This window comes from Netta rufina (genome assembly GCF_964035555.1).
Source record: "Netta rufina genome assembly, chromosome: 1".
Lineage (NCBI taxonomy): Eukaryota > Metazoa > Chordata > Aves > Anseriformes > Anatidae > Netta > Netta rufina.
In genome coordinates this window covers 32,119,407-32,138,475 of record NC_140123.1, presented here as the reverse complement: position 1 = coordinate 32,138,475, position 19,069 = coordinate 32,119,407, and the positions used below count along the sequence as shown (strand labels likewise).

The 19,069-nt window shown below is 36.7% G+C and overlaps 1 protein-coding gene across 1 annotated transcript in view; it reads right to left on the bottom strand.

The window, feature by feature from the left end:
- VWA8 (von Willebrand factor A domain containing 8) overlaps window positions 1–19,069 on the bottom strand; it is a 194,234-nt gene that overhangs the window by 61,359 nt on the left and 113,806 nt on the right. Inside the window, exons 26-29 of the mRNA XM_084284039.1 lie at window positions 16,504–16,655; window positions 7,940–8,048; window positions 6,965–7,103; window positions 4,851–5,053 (exon numbers count right to left, since the gene is read on the bottom strand). Coding sequence (XP_084140165.1) covers window positions 4,851–5,053; window positions 6,965–7,103; window positions 7,940–8,048; window positions 16,504–16,655 — 603 coding nt within the window. The remainder of the gene's footprint in view (window positions 1–4,850; window positions 5,054–6,964; window positions 7,104–7,939; window positions 8,049–16,503; window positions 16,656–19,069) is intronic.

The following is a 19,069-nucleotide window of genomic DNA, read 5'->3' as shown; positions in this document are numbered from 1 at the left end:
TTCATTCTCTTCTACCCTTGATGCCCATGTCTTGAACAAGCAAGCTTGCTAACGCTCTCCTTTGCTGTCATCTTCAGCTGAGGCTGATTTTTAGCTCTGGACAGTGTGCACTCACCTTGCCTTGGGTCCCACAAACATCTTTTTTTTAACAGTGCCACTCTATAACCTCTTGAGTAGCACACCCATAACAATCCTGACACTGTATATATTAGGCATGAACACAAGGCAGTGTAGGCACAGACGTAGACCTATCCCATTGTTCATTAGGTCTAAGTGATAAAACTCTGTGTAAGAACTTACGGCAGGGTGCTCAAACCATCAAGCCTTCAGAGGTAGAGAAATGCATGCAGGTAGATTATTGACCTTCTAATTAATATGAATGGTGTCTTTCAGATAATTTGGGAGACTTGATTGCCCAAGAGATTTCGGAATATGGAGGACAGCAAATAGAGAGATGAGCTTTGTGCTTACAAAAAAAAACAAAGTCTTTGTCTTTTTTAAGATAAAAAAAAGGTGAGAATTACTGTCTGCTAGTTTTGAAGGAATACATCCTCTTTCCTGAGTGCATGTATCAGACTACCACGGGGATAAGAGGTTTCAGACATTACTGCTAGTGGGTTGTAAGTCCTTCCATTCGCAGGTTCCCACTTGTATTTCAGTCTAGATCACAAGCAGTTAAAAACAGTCTTCTTTTAAAGGATGTTTACATGCAATGAGAGAGGTGGATCCCTGTCAGCTCCTATGTCACATACTCCCTCTCTCACCACATGCTATCTGAGAGTTTCGACAAAGAGCTCCAGCAGCACGTGGGACAGGGAAAAGCACTTCCCTCCCTTCCTATCCCACTTCCCGACAGAGAAAGATAAAAGCAGAGTTAAAGGATGCTGGCAGGACACTGCCTGGGCAAAGTTCATTGTGCTCACTGAGGCAGACTGTGGGCTACTGTCGGTCTAGCTGTAGCCTTGCAACAGTGCAAAGTACTTGTAAGAAAAAACGGAAGCGTGCAGTTAATTTATAGACAAATCAATTCTCAATATGAATTTTCTTCTTATACTTCTTATACGTGTCCCATTTCAAATCACATCTAAAGCTTATCAAAATTCTTTCCATGCTGTACTAGCTATCTTTCCGAGTGGTAAAAGCAAAAGGTGTAGAAAGAAAAAGGGAAAAAAAAAAAAAGGAAAAAAAAAAGAAAAGGAATAAAAAGGGAAAAAGGGTGAAAAAAGGGGAAAAAGGAAAAAAAAAAATAAAAAGAGAGAAAAAAAGGAAAAGGGCAGGCATTTCCTTTATAGGAAATAGAAGTATTTCTACTGGAATACTTATGGGAAGAACTGGAGTACTTATAGGAAGAACAGAGCAAAGGCGTCACTACTTTAATAAGATGAATATTTCTCCTTTACATTGCAATTTCCACCTTATAAAGAAATGACCTCTGAGATTTCAGAAGAGTCTTTTTAAAAACTATCAGCTCAGTTTAAACAAACAAAAAATGGAGTCAAAATAGGCTGTTCTCACTGAGATGAATGGCCACTGGGTGGAACAGTATAATCTAGCCTTTCTTCCTAGAAGATGAAGAGATGGCTTAAAAGCAAATAAATCTCTGATTTGTGCAATTAAATTAAATCCCCAAGAAGTTAAGTTTTAGTAAAATTTTATTTAAAAGGACAGGAAGGAATGGTGATTTTCATTTTATTTTACTGGAGGGCCCTACTGCATCCAGATGGATGTAATATCTGAGAAATAAATCACAAGCTTATTTGAAGAGCTGCAATATCATCATCTCGTCCTTTCCAGCAGTTATCATCCATTTCAAATTATTCTTTTCTATTACGTAGTCATAAACATTTATCTCCAAAGAGCTTTATTAAAGCAAAGAAATTGGAAAAACTTCATAGCTTTTGATATTGCTTAATTAGTGGATTTATGAAATATCATCTGTCCAGTGGACTTCTTTTAATTTTTATAAATGCAACTTCTGATTTCTACAAATATACTTAATACTTCTTGGTCTTTTTGCAAGTACATACAGACAAATTTCTAAAGCATCACACACCATTTAGGTTTCTTGTTTTTCTTGCAGACCTGTTTGATGCACCCTTAGCACAAGTAGCTAATCCTTGGAGCCTTGTCCAAAATATAGATGTACCACTGATGTACTTGTATTAATATGTGAATGTTGTGAATTCTAAGATTAAGGCTGCCAGTGATCTTAGAACACCCAAAGGCAGACATGTCGACTATTCTAGCTGTCCAGGCTCCTTCTGTAGCCAATGGAAAGAGAAAGGCACCTCCAGAAGGACTTAACTGTGCTGCAGCTTAGCCAGGATGAATTTTCTTTTGCATCAACTTTATCCACTCAACAGACACAGAAGGTACTTGGAGGATTAGCTTAGACTATACGTTTTACTTAGACTGTACACATCCTCATAATATCATAAACAAAATCTCATTTAATTTCATGTACAGCAATATCCCTCATTTCACAGGTGCACCATGAAAGCACACAACTTCTCCATGGTTCCATTGCAAGAGCTGGGTATAAAACCCAGGCTCCAAGTGGGAGAATTAAACTACTTGAGAATCAATCTTTCAATTAAGTAGGAATTAGAAACACAGAGATTGCAACACAAGCCCTAACATTAGGAAGGACTGCAGTGGCTGTGAAGAGTATAACAGGTGTATTTGGCTGATCTATACTTCGGTGCCTCATTTAAAAAGCAATTGCAAATATATTACTAATGGTGTCCGTAGATATGAATATGAAATACACAAGAGAATCATTTTGCATTTTTTTTCTGTAGAAGACACTTACTTAAGTTACTTGATACATCTAAAATAACTTTTGAATGGTGTCCTAAGTATACAATGCAATACAATTTGCAATCAAGTGTATAGTTTAATGAAGCACACTTTCACACTCAGTAAACTCTATGTTAGTATTAACACTGTGTAAAGAGTCCTAAGATTAAGGTAAAGCATTCAGAATATTGTAATTCTGTATTGCTTTCCAGCAGTATAAATATACTTATTTTCAGACAGGATTTGTTCAAATTAGCACTTGCTAAGAAACTGACAATATTCAAACTTTCGTGAAAAAAACAGGAGGTTACAGCTCAATGTAAGTCAACTGGAAAGGGGCACTGAGCTAGCATAAAACAATCTTTATTTCAGAGTAAGTCATACTGTCATTGAAAAATATACGCCATGAGAGCAGGCAAAACCAGTCACAGAGTTAATTAACTGTCTAAAGCTTCACGGACAAACCTCTAATAGAACCCTCAGCGCTGAAACTGAATCCTCCTGTGATTTGGTTAAAAATGAACTAGCAGGACAATTATTTTCATGGTAGGAATTTCTAAGACTTAGAAAGCAAAGAATATTGCTTGTTGGGCTTTATATTAAAAAGCGTGAGACATTCTAAACATTCTTAGACACAAGATAGACTGCCATCTGTTTTACAGTTTCCTGCATTGACTTTGCCAAAAAAGGCCAAGGATTGTTTAGAACTGAACAAATTTGTCATGTGCATCTCAAAATAACCCAAATCATACTTCTATAGCAGCTCAAGACAACCACGCAGACAATTGCGATAAGCAGGTATCTTCAGAATCATATTTTTCCAGTTGGCACTGGAAAGCGTCCAAGACAAAACTAAAGAAGGCATACGCAGCTCTACCAAAGGCAGAATTGTGTTTCTTATAAGGTATTGAGCTTAACTGTCATGTTTGGGGCCAGAAAGTGCCATCAACACTTGACAAATATTTCTGGAACAACAGTACCACAGAGACACTAGTTATGGAATGACTGAAAACTACTTAAATCCCAACTGAGTGCAGGAAAAGCTCTGCTAAGTTGGCTTCTCTTACCTACCGAAAAATGGGCAGAAGAAATTCAGAACAAAATGAAAAGGAAGAACCAACCAACAATAATGACCACATTAAATGCTTATGTCAAACCACTGTGACTGGTAGGTAACACAGAGAATGATAAATATTAATTAAAAATTAATAATAATAACCAGCAGCATTTTGTTAACTGTTGTCTCTTCTCACTCTTTGGCAAAGAAATTTTAAATTGGAAATGTTCCAATCAGTCACTGATAGTAATGGAAAGGCAAAAGTATGTGGAAAGTATGCATTACTTGACTCTGAAAAAAGGATTCAAGTCAAACCAACCCTAAAGTCGTCAGTGGTTCTAAATTTGCATTGCTGATACACTAAATGTCAAGGCTTACATAGCCTTCTTTCTAGTCTCAGTACTTCAGATGTTACAGAATAAGAAATACCAGGATTCAGAAAACAAACCAAAAACAGTGGTGTGAAGCAAATATAAGCAATATTTTACATTGTGACTCAGAAAACGTCTCTTTCATATACTGCTCAAAAAGCAAAAAGGGGACAAGACCGGAGCAGAACTTAAATTCACAGAATAAACCAGCTTTCTTTGTACTTTTCAAATGCATGTTGCTTGACTGATACTCCTGAACTTAACTCAATCTTCCTTCTCTCATAAAGGCCACGAGAATTAAGATAAGCAGATAGAACTCAACATAATGCAAAACACAAAATGGGTTCTTTTAAATCAGCAAAAAAGTGCAAGAGAAAAATCTATACATAAAAATTAAAGCTGAGGCAACTCTCAGGCTTCGAGTATAATGAAAAAAAGTACATTCAGAAGGGGGTAGGCTTATCCATGCTATTTGCATTTACAGAGGTAGACTACCTTAGTGATTCTGACTTTATGACACTATTTAACGCATCAGCAAACCTTTAGCTGTAGTTTGCTGGTTGTGTGGGTTTTGTTTTGTTTTTTTTGTTGGTAGTGGTGGTGGTGTTTTTTTTTTTTTTTACCTGCTCTTCATGTACAAGCACTTGACCTTTGAGTGGATTTCCCAGTGGTGCCACAGTCACAAAAGGTTGCCAGACATTTCCAACTGTTCTTGGGAAGAGGTCATAGAAATCCACAAAGGATCCATTCTTACTAGAAACATTCATGAAGTACAAGGCAACAGGATTGCAAGTAGTAACATAAAGAACATTTTCAGCTTCATCTTCTGAAAGAGGAAAACAAAGGAAAGGCTTCTGATATCGCATATTGTTATTTTGGAAACATATATTATAAACTAAGCAGACAATATAGTAAAATGTACAGCAAAATTACCACCATGACAATTACCATCACACTGGGAGATCAAGAGAGATAAACGTTCTCTTGATACTAACTAAATGTTAACAGGCAGATTCTTGCCACAACATTACGAACTCTTTAAACAAGTAGTCCAAGGCACATTTGTGTAGATATGACTACAGTGTCTGCCAGTATACACATCTGTCTAAAAGATTTTGTTTGTTTATAATTTTGGTTCTCCCTCCTCTATCCCATTCTCTCCTTCAATTAATATATTTAATAATTATTTACACATGGGACAAAGGCAAACTTCGTGGAAAGTCTGGCACTTCCAGCTGGACTTCAGAGAATTCTTAAAATCAAACCAAAGCAATGTAATTTCTCTTTCACTGTCATAAAAGTTTCCAAATGTACTTGAAACTCAGGATACAGGCAGAAAAAGCAGCATTCTAGTATCGATCATCAACAATCTATTTATAATACACAGTGAAGTTTAGACATGTTTAATGATGAATCATAGAATCATAGAAGAGAATCATAGAAACACAAGGTTGGAAAGGACCTACAAGATCATCTAGCCCTCCTATCACCAATATTATCCACTAAGCTACTAAATCCTATCTCATAGCACCTTGTCCAGATGCTTCTTGAACACCCCGAGGGATGGTGACTCTACCACCTCCCTGGTCAGGTTGTTCCAGTGCCCGACCACTCATTGAGAGAAAAAGTTTCTCCTGATATCTAATCTACATCTACCCAATTGCAACTTGTGGCAATTTCCTTGAGTCTTATCCTCATTGAGGGCCTCAATGTCCTTCTTGTAGTGAGGGGCCCAAAGCTGAACACAGTACTTGAGGTGTGGCCTCACCAGAGCAGAGTACAGGGGGACGATCACCTCCCTGCTCCTGCTGGCTACACTATTCCTGATACAAGCCAGGATGCCATTGGCCTTCATGGCCACCTAGGCACACTGCTGGCTTATGTTCAGCCAAGCATCGATCAACACTCCCATGTCCCTTTCTTCACAGTCTTCTAGCCACTCTGCCCCAAGCCTATAGCGTTGCATGGGGTTATTGTGGCCAAAGTGCAGGACCCAGCACTTGGCCTTATTAAACCTCATCCCATTTGCCTCAGCCCAGCAGTCCAGCCTATCCAGATCCCTCTGAAGGGCCACCCTTCTACACTACCTCCCAACTTGGTGTCATCTGCAAATTTATTGAGGGTACAATCAACCTCCCCTCATCCAAATGAACCCTAAAAATATTTATGAATATTCCTAGTAATGCAATTTCACTTTGGGACATAAGAAATATGAGTAACCAAGACAGGTTTGATTCAGTGAGAAAGAATTTTGATCAGTTTAAGCATAGCACCATGCAAGTTTTAAGGTTTGTATTAAAACTAAACTGACCAAGAGAAAAAGGAAAAAGTCAAATAATAATTTTCTGAAGCTTTATACATATCCTTTTCTCAGTTTGAGGATGCATATCCTAACGAAGACCACAATGTCTGAAATTATGCTCCCATATCAGTGGCTGATTATTTTTGTATTTCATCCACTGTTAAAATAATAGCAAAAACAAGTGGAAAAAAAAAATTATTTAATTTATCCCCTGCAAAGATACCCAGAAATAAAGACTATTGAAAAAACACCAAAGTGTTACTTTGCACATAGCCTTAGAATATTACACATGCATATTATCCTTTCATATTCTGTCACTGGCTATCAACAGGCACTTATGATGTCAATAGCCCAATTCTTCTTAATCTCCAGGGTATTTCATGTATTTATGATACTGGGAATCATTACAAAAGTTCCTAGCTTTTCTCACCATACCTTTTGTTACAGTGACGTCGCAAACAAAGTTAACTTCACCCAAAGGCAGTCTCCAAAAGGCAAGTTCTTCTGTGAAATTGAGGGACCGGGATTCATGTCGTTCCAGTGGAAATCCTTGAATATTTAGGTATATAGGGCCCTAAAACAAATGATAACAATGAGGGCTTGCTAAAATACTTTGCTTGTCGTTATTTGAATCTAGAAGTCTTCTTCAAGACTGTTAATACTATTAACAACAGAAACAATTAATAAATGATAGAGTAGATGAAATACTTCTCTGCAAGCTCTCTGAATGTTCATAGAGCCATTTTCTTCACAATAGAGAGACCATCATGCCTTCATCTTAGTTATTTATTGGTTTGGAACCATTATTGCTCAATGGCATGAAGGAAGTATCATGTTCTGATAAAACACCACCCACGCAAGGGAAAGAATCAGAATCTTTTTTTGTTTCAAAGAAGTTCAATGGCAATTTTTTGTTATATGAATCCCACATCACATTAGCAGTTCAGGTTTTTTCCCTGACGCACTGGAGTAATAATTACTGAAGTTAGGCCAAGAGCTCAAAGCTGAAAAGGACTTTAAAGCTTTGACTGCGGATCAAATTGTACCAAAATTTCAGATTCAAACATGGCAGTGCCAAAGACCCATAAGAATTCATCTGCATGTAAAATAAAAACAGGAAAACAGCTTTCTTTTCAGTTACTCTCTGATCTTATCCAAAAATTGAAATCTGGGGGCTGAAGTTGACCACTTCCAAGCATCCAAAACAGCCACAGATTTCCTTCAAACATGGTACTTTCAGTGTCTTTATAAAAAGCTCTTTTCAAGAACTTCTGACCAAATGTATTGATTTTTAAAGCACATCCCACATTCTGAGGGCTAGGTACACAAGAAAGGTCATTTTAGGTTCTTCACATCCCAATACATAGAAAGAGTATTTTGTGTATTAAAAAAAAAATAAAAAAGACAAACCTTTACATCTATTTTCTGAGTTTCTGTGGGACACAGCAGTTTTTGTTGTGCATTCCCAGGCTGATCGATTTTCCAGTAGCCTATAAATTTATGATCTGGTAATGGCAGTCTGTCAAACAATGCAGGAACAAACGAATTTTTATATTCATTAACTTGCAACTGATATGGAATAAATCATTTAAACAACAGCATTTTTCCAACTAACCATATTTAAAGATTCTCTTGCAGAAAATGCTTCCTTACTAAAATATTTCATTTATTTTATGTTTTAAATCACAAAATTTTTAGCCTTCTGGAATACTAATACAATCACAACCTAAACAGCATAATAAAAGAAGGAACCCTTCATATAATATGGCCTCAAAAGAAAACTTTTCCAGTCTGAATTATTTGAGGTATGTAATAAAATATATCTGAGACGTCTCTCGCTTTGTTTTATTCAGATCAGACAGGATGTGATAGTACCACTTACAGGAACAGCTGTAATTGACACACTTCTAAAAAGCCAGCAGAATAAGCACAGTAAACAATGTGAAAATTTAGTATGCAATAACTTCAGTGTTTTTTTTTCCATATATTTTGCCTCTGTCCACATGAACATAGGCAATGTAATACAGATGTGAGAGGCTGCCACTGTGTTCTGGCCAGTACAGCCTACAGCATGGCCAGAGGCTTCTTTGAGAGCCTCTGTTGGTTTCATTGGTCTGACTTCTTCATTTCTGGACTTTTTTCTTAGCGAAGGAATAAGCACGCCAAAGCAAAACTCATTTTAAAACTCATATAGGAAAAGAAATATGATGGCATATAGCAGAGTAGCGTGACAGCAAATAAGGGACAACTTTTTTCCCCCTCTGTTCTCTCTCCAGTGATTTGCAACCACTAAAAGCAGTTTGACTGTGTTGATTGGCACAAATACATTCGAGCTAATGAACTCATCCTTTTGGTTTCTTTTATTTAGGATCCATTGCTCCTAAAGAGACCTCCTATCAAAACTGCATTCTGTGTTACAAGCAGTTGCACGTTATTGTACAGCTCCAGGACTTGGCAGGAGAACAGAAGACATTCCCTCTCCCAGTTTCTATAAATATCTCCAAAGTCTATTTTAAGGAAGTTCTCTTAAGATTGTTTGTTAAAAGCCTGTGCTCAGCCCCTTCTGTCCCATTTCATGATGTTTTCCTACTGTTCCATTTTTTCCCCTCTCCCCACAAACCAACCTGGCCCCTCTGGATCCCAGAGGTTTGTTTCTATTCTTCTCGATGCTCTTTTCGGAATAAGAAGTTATCTCCAGTCAAAAATCCCCAGTTGGACTACATATGAATCTTGGCAATATTTAGTATTTTTTTTTCATTGAGAACTTAAGAGAAAATGTCAGGGAATGAACACTAATATCCTCTAATCCTTCCAACTCACGCAGGAAAGATGCATTAACATTTCTTACTGGAATATTGACACCAAACCTCAAGCAACCTGGAGAAGCCAGTACTCACAGGGAGTCAGTCTCCATCCCCATTCTGCATTTGGACCATCTGCCAAGGCAGTCAGATAGCCAAAGACACATTTTGTTATTTGGAAACAGAAAGTGGTTTGGATGCTACAGATCTTAGATAAACATCCAGCTGCCAGCAATACACCACTGGGGCACATAATGAGGGAAGTGTATGAAATACATTCCACCAAGATGGTCAAAGGGCTGGAGCACCTCTCCTATGAAAAAAGGCTGAGAGGTAGACCTCATTGTGGCCTTTCAGTACTTAAAGAGGGCTTATAAAACAGATGGAGACTGACTTTTTACTTGGGCAGACATGATAGGACAAGGGGGGATGGTTTTAAACTACAAGAGGGGAGATTTAGATTAGATATTAGGAAGACATTCTTCACTCAGAGGGTGGTGAGGTGCTGGGACAGATTGCACAGAGAAGCTGTGGCTGCCCCATCCCTGGAGGTGCTCAAGACCAGGCTGGATGGGGCTTTGGGCAACCCGGGCTGGTGGGAGGTGTCCCTGCCCATGGCAGGGGGCTGGAACTGGGTGAGCTTTAAGGTCCCTTCCAAGCCAAGTCATTCTCTTAAGTCATTATTTTCCTCTCTCAGTCAAAGAACCAGTGGAGTATTTATTGCCTGTTTGTGGCCTATTTATGAATATCAACAGATACCGATGTTTAAAATGTGATTTATTTTGCATTCTTCCTCACTCCAGTTTGCACTTTTATACCTTGCCTGATTCTTCCCAAATTAGAAAAAAAAAAAAAAAAAGCCAGACGCGAAAGAAATGCAAATACAATATATTTTACTCTGCAATATTTAAGATCATTAGGAAAAAATGTTCAGGATGTACTGTTTCCACATATAGACAATTCTTAGATAAGTGCATTCATGCAGTCTGAAAAAGGGCAAAACAGTCCAGTTTCAGGATAAGTCATTTTATCCATAAACTGGAATTTTACTTCAAGCATCTGTCCGGGTTTCAAAATTATGTGTTGGCAAAACTTTGGTTATGTCTTGAGCCAAAACTGTCTTGTGTGCAAAAAGATACTAGGGATATATATATATATTTGGTAATGATTACTATGAGTAGGATAATCTCTGATATGCCTATAATCAGCAAGAATTGTTTCCTATTAGCTCAATGGCACATCAGCTTCCACAAGGATTTGGATTTAGTTTTTAATTCCTTACACATTACTCCCATGGACAACATCCTAGAAATAAATGGGTTCACTAATAATCATGAGTACTTACTAGATTTTAAAACAAAACATATGTTAATAACCAGCACTAAATGAATACCCCGCTTTATATAGCAACAGAATTACAGATCGCATTCCCAAAGAAACAAAACATTTCCACTCTGTTTCAGCTTTCTGGAGATTTGCTTTGTTAACAGTTCCTCTCTTCCCTTAGGAAAACTATTTTCTCCTTTCTCCCAGATCCTTGAGGTTTTGTTCTCTTCCCTGCTCCTGAATAATTTAGTTTCTCTAGGGCAGCAGACTCAGACATCACGAACAGCAAAGAGGAGGGAAAGGTAGATCAGAATTTAGGAATAAAACTAAGAACAGAATTCATAATGCGAAGTTCCTTTGTCAAGAGAAGTAGGACCTGACAGTTATTTTTTAGTCCATTTCACTGCACAGAAACCTGATATAAGAAAGGCAGAGTATAGAAGAAGCTGGTGGTATTAAAGGTCTTACAAGCAGTCTACCTCCTGAATGATTGTCAGAAGAGGCTGTGGGTACAGAAGGACTGGAACAAAGTGACCACTCTGGAGACACGTACACCTCTTAAAGTTTTCCTCTACTGAATATATATGATACACAGTGAAGTACAGACTTTTCCCAGGACTTAGAGGTAACAATAACCAAGTTTTGAAAATAACTTGAAGTGACAGTGCTGGTAAAAAGCTTCACAAGGCACTCCTGACACTCCACAGTATTTCAACTGAATTAAGCGAACCAAACACTGCTTCCATAAAGGGCAGACAGAATACTATGGAAATGCCACCAGTGGCAAAACTCTGAGAAACAAAGAGATACAATGGGTGTAGGAAAGTGCAGCAGGCGGGTAAGAACTGTACTGAAACTCCATGGCTATCTCCAGCATTAATGCACCCCAAGTCATGCTTTCCTCAAAAGCTGAAAAGGGCTCAGAGAAAAGAAAAACCACACAACAGGCTGCATGAATCTTGTAAGGAAGCCAAGACTTAAAAGCAAGTTCTAATGAATTATTCCTAATCACTTTCTTCCTTATGGATGTGGCAGTGTCTGCAGGTTAAGAAAAAATTTGGAATAATCAAATTTACTTGCTCCTAGTTTTACACCATTTTCCTTAAGATCACTGCTGCCGATGAAATGGTTACGTAAGAACATTTGTTCAGAACTAATGATAGGCACAGGACTTACACCTGATGTGGTAATTCTACCTCTAACTATTATTTAGCCTGATTTTCTTCACACACAGCAGTCTAAGGGAAGACAATCTGTTAAAAGATTATTCTCTAGCAACTTCTGATGCTGGAAAACTACTCAAAGTGACACCTACAGTATACATTTTTTTCACTTTTAAAATTTAGAAAATACATTCATTTTAGGCTAATTAAAAAATAATCAAGAAAAGTCAACAGATCTTGCTTTACGAACGTATCCATTTAAGTTTCTGAGAGCATACTGGAAACCAGCTCAGAACATTGTAAGAACAAAGTTTCACTGAATTCTCTGCAGCCAGCTGCCCTACTCGTACAGCGTCAGTTGTGAACTTTGACAGGTAACAGAACTGTTTACCACTTGATCTTGTAAACTAGCTTAATACTGGAACAGAATGTAGTATTCAAGGACTTAAACAAAAGTCTGTGTTCAGTTTAGCCGAACAGACATTTATCCCCCCTCCCTTTTTTTTTTTAGTTCAACTTAAATAAGATACAGTTTGAATGCAAGAACTTACTTTACCATCCAGATCTCTGTAATGAAAATACTTTTTGATTAGAATATAAGCAGTAGATATTCAGAAAATATTCGTGTTAGGCTACCTGTTCCTTTACAGTCAAGTGCAAACACACACACACACAAGTGCACAGGATGGAAAAGAGACACATATAATATGAGCCAGATCCAACATTTAACTACATGCTACCTGAAAGGACGAGACTCAAGAGAACAGCAAAGCCATTAAAATTTACAAATTTTCATTACATATAAATGATACAGTTCATAGAAAATGAATGTTCAAGTTCTACCAAGCACGTAGAAGTGAGTAGCGAAATGAGGGGAGAAAAATGGAATGGGTATTTAGCCACTATGTGCTGGCAAAGCATGGCAGACAAGCCATCTGCTTTATTCACCATAGTGATCAAAAAAAGCAACCTCTCAATAGGTAACACCAGGAGATACGGACAATATCACAACATACTAAGCTGACAATATTGCACATGTCAGTGTCTTGAAGAATGGCCATCTTATTTGGAAAATACAACCTCAAGGAAACAAAAAGGCCCAAAGGATTAGGTAGGAAAAAAAGTAAAGCATTACTGTGCTTGAAAAACAGTAGGAAAAACATTCTGATAAAAAACAGGCTTTTAAAGCTTAACTCTGTAGTCTGTTTTGCCATCTCATTAAGTCTCAGGAATTAAGCAGAATCCTATCTGTCTAATATTAGAATAGGAGAAACTTCCACACAACAAATATGCTACAGAAGAATGAGCTGGATACAGAACCAGGATCTGAAATAAAAGATACCAGGAGGCTAACATTTTATTTCTGTATCTCTGAACAGATGTAGAATTTTTCTAAAGGGATATCAATTAGTTCAGTTTGACAATTGCTTCACAAATCTCCTGAGAGCACATGAAGTCAAAGACAAGAGGTCTAATATAAAACACCAATTTAGGAAATAAATGAATTAGCATTTACAAATTAATTTCTCTCTTGAAAAAACAACTACTGCAAGAACTCTTTTCTAAATGGTAATTAGATACCACCTCAAATTCCTCCCAAGATTAAGTACGTTAATTCCAGAGCCTAAGCTAAAAATCCCATAAGGGTCACTGTTACTCTCTGTTAAATTTCCCCTGAAATTTCAGTCAAATACAACCATCAGAGTTCCTTCTCATGAGACTCTGCACTGCAGTGTGTTGCTCATGTGTCTCATGGTTTTGTTCCTACACTTAACACAATTATGTTTCAGCAGCAATTTAAATAATTGTAATTTCTCTAATTTTTTTTTCTCATTAATAGATGACAGACAGACTTCTCAAAAATGTATTAAAACAAAAGAAGGACTCACAAATTGTTGGATCCAATAGAAACGTTAATGCATGCCAGAGTACCTGCATAATAGTCAGTACTTCAGTATAGTCATACAATCATCTAGGTTGGAAAACGCCTTCAAGATCACGATGTTCAACCATCAACTTGACCTACATCACTAAAACATGTCCTTTAGTGCTACACTCATACATCTCTTAAATATTTCCAGGGATGAGGACTCCACCACTTCCCTGGGCAGCCCATTCCAATGCTTGGCCAACCACTCCATGAAGAAATTCTTCCTAGTATACAATCTAAACCTCCTCTGGATTAACTGTGATTTTGCAATAATGATTTTTCATGTCCTAGATCTCTGGAAATGCTTTTGTATTGCAAAACTTGTTACTTAATTTTACATTAAATACAATATATTAAGAAAGTCTAAGTATGAAGGAGATCAATCGCAAAACAGATAAGGGGTGAGTGCAGGGTTCTGCAGAAAGGACCCAAAGGTTAGCGTTGAAAAAACAGACATAAGTTAAAAGTTGCAAGAAATGCAAACATTGGAATTTTTAAAATGAACTGCTGCATGAAACACATCCCTATATTCTATATTCTCTTACTACTCCACTCAGCTCCAGCAGAAAGTAACCTGCTCGTTTTCACACACCATGTTTAAAGACAGACATGAACCAAGTGCACGTGGGAATAAAGCAAACATAAAAGAAAAACCACCAGAGGTTAAAAATGGGAAGACTGAGAGAAGTGGATGTGTCTAGCTTTGAGATGGCTTTCTAATAGCAAGGATATTTAGGAAGAAGGCTGACTTGCTTAGGGAGCTTACAGAACTCCATCTCTGAAAGTTTTGACATGGATCAAGGGAAAAATCAGATAAGAAGGTTTTAGATTAACTTGCACCTTTTATGAAGTGAGCTGGACTAGATTAGCACCATTATCCTACTTCCCAAATCCTGCAAAATAATATAAAGGACACCTGTACTCTAGTTCTAAACATGTAGCAGCTTGGGAAAGTCCCTTTTCTGACATGGTCCAAATATTGTATTGAAGTACCTCAATGTGTCCATCACAGGATCGTGCAATTTGGGCTGGAAGAGATTTGGAGACATTACCACAATGTTCTTTTACCCCAAGGCAGAATCAGCCATACCTAAACCATTCCCGAAAGATGTGTCTGTAATTCAGGGTGATCCACCTGTGGCTCAAAAGCTCCACAGGCTTTTATCTCACAACCAACAGCAACGTTATTATGGCAGAGAGAAGCAGGATAATCTGAACTTCCAGATGTCAGGGATGTAGGTGAGCTTTTGAGACCAAGATCTCAGGATCACAAGAGTCAGGTGTCAGCCTAGTTCACAATTGCTTGTGAACTGTTCCTGTAGTTTCTCCCTAATTTGGGCTTTCAGTGTACACAGTATGTTCCCATGGCTGTCACTGAAAGAGTTTTTGATGAGCATGTTATGGGGTTCTCATAGGTCTTGGTGTAACCTGTCACATAAAACCTCAGTGACAGATCCAAAATGATCAGGTGATTATCCCTAAATCAAGATGATCCAATTCTTCTACCTTTGCACTTCTAGACTGAATAGTCCCCAATAACAGCAGTCTCTCTCTTGTTTCCTAAGTCTCTTATTTCCTCATTGCTAGAGAATTCTCTCTGTACCGCCCATGTAAACCCACACCCAGTACTTTTAAAAATTATATAAAAATTATATAAACTGCAAATTTCTCAAGAACTATGACAAACATAATTCGTTGAAACAGAAATTACCAAGTGACTTTTAGCAAAGAAACTACAGAAAGTTTCAAGTGTGTACTGTCAGTTTGATAGACACCGTAGTTGTTCAACCATCAGTTCCCTAGGCATGTAATTCTTCTGTCATCTGAACGAAAAGGTACACCACAGTCATTACACTGCCAGTTTAATTTAATAGTTATATGTAGGATGTTAGACAGGATAACAGCGGTGCACCAGTAGAAGAAACCTACACAGACACCTAATATCAAGACATCATGTCCTAAGAATCAGTGCCTCCTTAGCAAATATAAAAGTAGTATGTCCCATGGCAAACTCAATTTACCATAAATCCATAAAGCTTTCTTCATGAAAGGGAAATATTTGTTTCTCCATGAACAAATCACATTAGAGTTCAAGCCACAGTAAGTTCTCTAACTGCTTTTCAATGCGACCTACTTAAACATGTCTATGAACTATAAGAATGAGTTAAATCTGTTTTCATTTCACAATTTATTCTTAAAAATAGCTATTTTGATTCTAACCTCTGAAAACCATATGGTGTAACATGTCAATTATCAATGTAATTAAAGAATAATAGTGATACACAGACACATGAATGATTCTTGGTTTATATGCTTAATTACATACACTGCTCTATTCTACAGAAGTATTTTTGTAGAGCCTTTTGTGAGTATCAAAGATAAAATCCCACTAATGCTGATGACAATTTATTTCTTTTGATATTGATTTAAGTGGTAAGTAACAGGACAGAAACGTGTTGCAATTCAATTAAAAACACAGAGGAAGAAACAAGTATTTCCCTTTATTAATATATATCTTTATCATACAAACTATCAATATGTGCATGGACATTAAGTAAAGATTAAATATTAGTAATAAGCAAATACTCTATTATAAAGTAATCTAAATTGTTGTAGGAATATAAGTTGAACCAGAGGAGTATTGACTTCAAGTATTCCAGGTTGATTTAAAATCAGTTAGCAGCAAGATAATGCACTATAAAAAGTGATCATGAGAGACACGTCTTCTTAAAATAGATCTTATTTTACTCTTACTCCTTGGCCAGCAGTACATTGGTCGGTTTTGCTCCAATAGGTATTCCATATTTGTGCAAAGTGCTGATTAAAATTTCACGCATTTCATTGTTGTAGGAGTCGAAGTCAAAAACATTTCGAACAACATTCGCCAGTCCTTCATTTGGGAATTTCTGTTAAGAAACAAAAGTCCCCAGATTTATTTTACTGAATATCTCTGTTAAGCTACAGGAAATAAATGAATTTTAAAGTTAATAGTTCTAACAGAAACTTTGCTCGACTTAGACAAATGCTCAAGTAAATTGAAAAAAAATCTGAAATAAAGAAGGTAGATTAATTCAAGTCAGAATGAAGTCATTGACACTAACACTGAGTAAAACAAACAAATAGGAGACAATTAGTTAAATAATCACATTCATTCATGTTTTGTAGAATCAGTTCTGTTATACACGTAACAAGGTGGCGTTATCGCTGAGCTATATGATAAAATACATAATGTATTTTTAAAATTTGGAACTACTTTCTGCTACGTACGAAGATCTGACACAAATACATATATTCATGTACTCAACTATACAATTCAGTTAAGAATTCTGATTCTTAATGTTGAATATAAAAAAACAGAAGATATATTGCTTTCTTACTAAATATGGGTTTAGGTCGTGATGGGCTTTAATGGAAACAGAAATCCACTTATGAGATACTTCTTTTTTTTTTTTACTGGTAAAAAATACTACCTATCATGAGCCATATACATAAAGAAAAAAGGTTTATCAAACTTTAATTAGTATTTCCAAAAAAGAAAGTGCTAACTGGTGCTATTGTTTGCTCCTCCAGATTTCAGAATTGTGCCGCAGACCTTTTCATTATCGCTGTTCTGCAGGAGGAAAGTGCCTTCCTGACACTCATTTCCCACCAAGACCTGGATGCCAGTAAGAGAGTCAACTAAACTCATGTAGTAGGAATAAGTTGAAAAGAAGAGAGGAGAAAAAGAAAAGAAAGGAAGAAACTCCCCTTGTCTTTTGATTTGCCCTGGAACTCTTAAAGCACACACATACTCCCTTTAAATAGTCTTGTAAAATGTAAATGAAGTCAATCAAATAAAAAGAATTAAAAACCAACCAACCAAACAAACAAAAAACCACTCAAACTACTATAGATCCTAAAACTTTACCACCTAGCTGCTTTATTTTTTGGTGTTGGGCAGAAGTCACTTTTTCTTCATATGCCTTTCATTCAAATACTGTATGTTTAAGATAAGGACCTGGATCCCCCCATTTCAGTATACCACAGTTACTGTGTGGAACATAAATATGTGAAGAAGCGTTTTATGGACCTGAAGTCTTCACTGTTTTTTTTTCCTATCAGTGAGTAATGGCTGGTACAGAAAAAAAAAAAAAAAAGCCTTGAAGAAAATGATTTAACTTGTGTCAGAGAAATGTATCTTTACTTTATGTAACTTAAAAAGGTTTTTACAATGCTTGGTAGTGAAAGTACTATATTCTGTAATGTAAGCTTAATATTCAAGTCCAGGTAGACATCATTGCACAAGAAAAGCCTATCGGCTTATAAAAATGTACATCAGAGAGTTAAATTTAAAACCATGTAAAGCTACTTAATACTCAGTGTGCAGAACCCCGTCTCATTTGTTTTAAAGTATCTTCTTTTTGGTAAGAAGAAAATGTCCACAACTGTGCATATTCTGTATAACCAAAACCTTTCGTTACAGAATGATTTTAGGACATTTATTATGATGAATACCACAGTTTCTGTGTTCTTCCTTTCTCACTGCATAGTACAACCACGAAACTTGCACCAAGCTAGCTTGTTTACTCACAACATCCTCTTTTACCTGCCCTGCACTAGATACTGATGAAACCTTGGGGAAGTGCCTCAAATACTACCTGGTTTTCACTAGTAGTCTCCAACTATTTCTGTGTTTCTCTGAATCACTGGGTAACTTCTGACTTCAATACCTCCTCAATGAATTAAACCAACACTTTTGTGCCTATTGTAACAGTAGGACATTACATAAATTTTATTTCCTCAGGTACGACTGATTGCTGCTGCCAAAGAAACCTGTTCTGAACACAAGCACTTGTCAAAAGGCCCTCTACTTCAGTTATTAAAAAATTGCAACTCTCCTGTTTCAATCAGAACAAACTCAACCCCTTTTTAATACTGCCTGGATAACTGATTACCAAAGAAAGGCAATAACAGTTCACTTAGAAAAAAAAAGTTTGAACATTTGAGTTGAACATTTAAAGAAAACATTTGGTTTCTATTGATTTTTAAAACCAGATTACTGGACAAAATATTGACATCTCATCAGTCTGTCTGGTTCTTATTCATTGATTCTTTCCCTTACACGTAAAACCTCTGTGTGTACCTTACAGTATTTTCACAGTTTAGATTTTTGTCTCTTTCTCAAAATAGTAAGTACAATAGTTTTTATATCTAACTTCTAAAAAATTATTTTTAATGTTATGCTTTTGATACAAAATTACGACAGAACTTGACTAGTTGAAAAATCCAATTTTTACAGCTCTAACTTGCCATGACTTTGCTATAGTCTGCTTAAATGGTG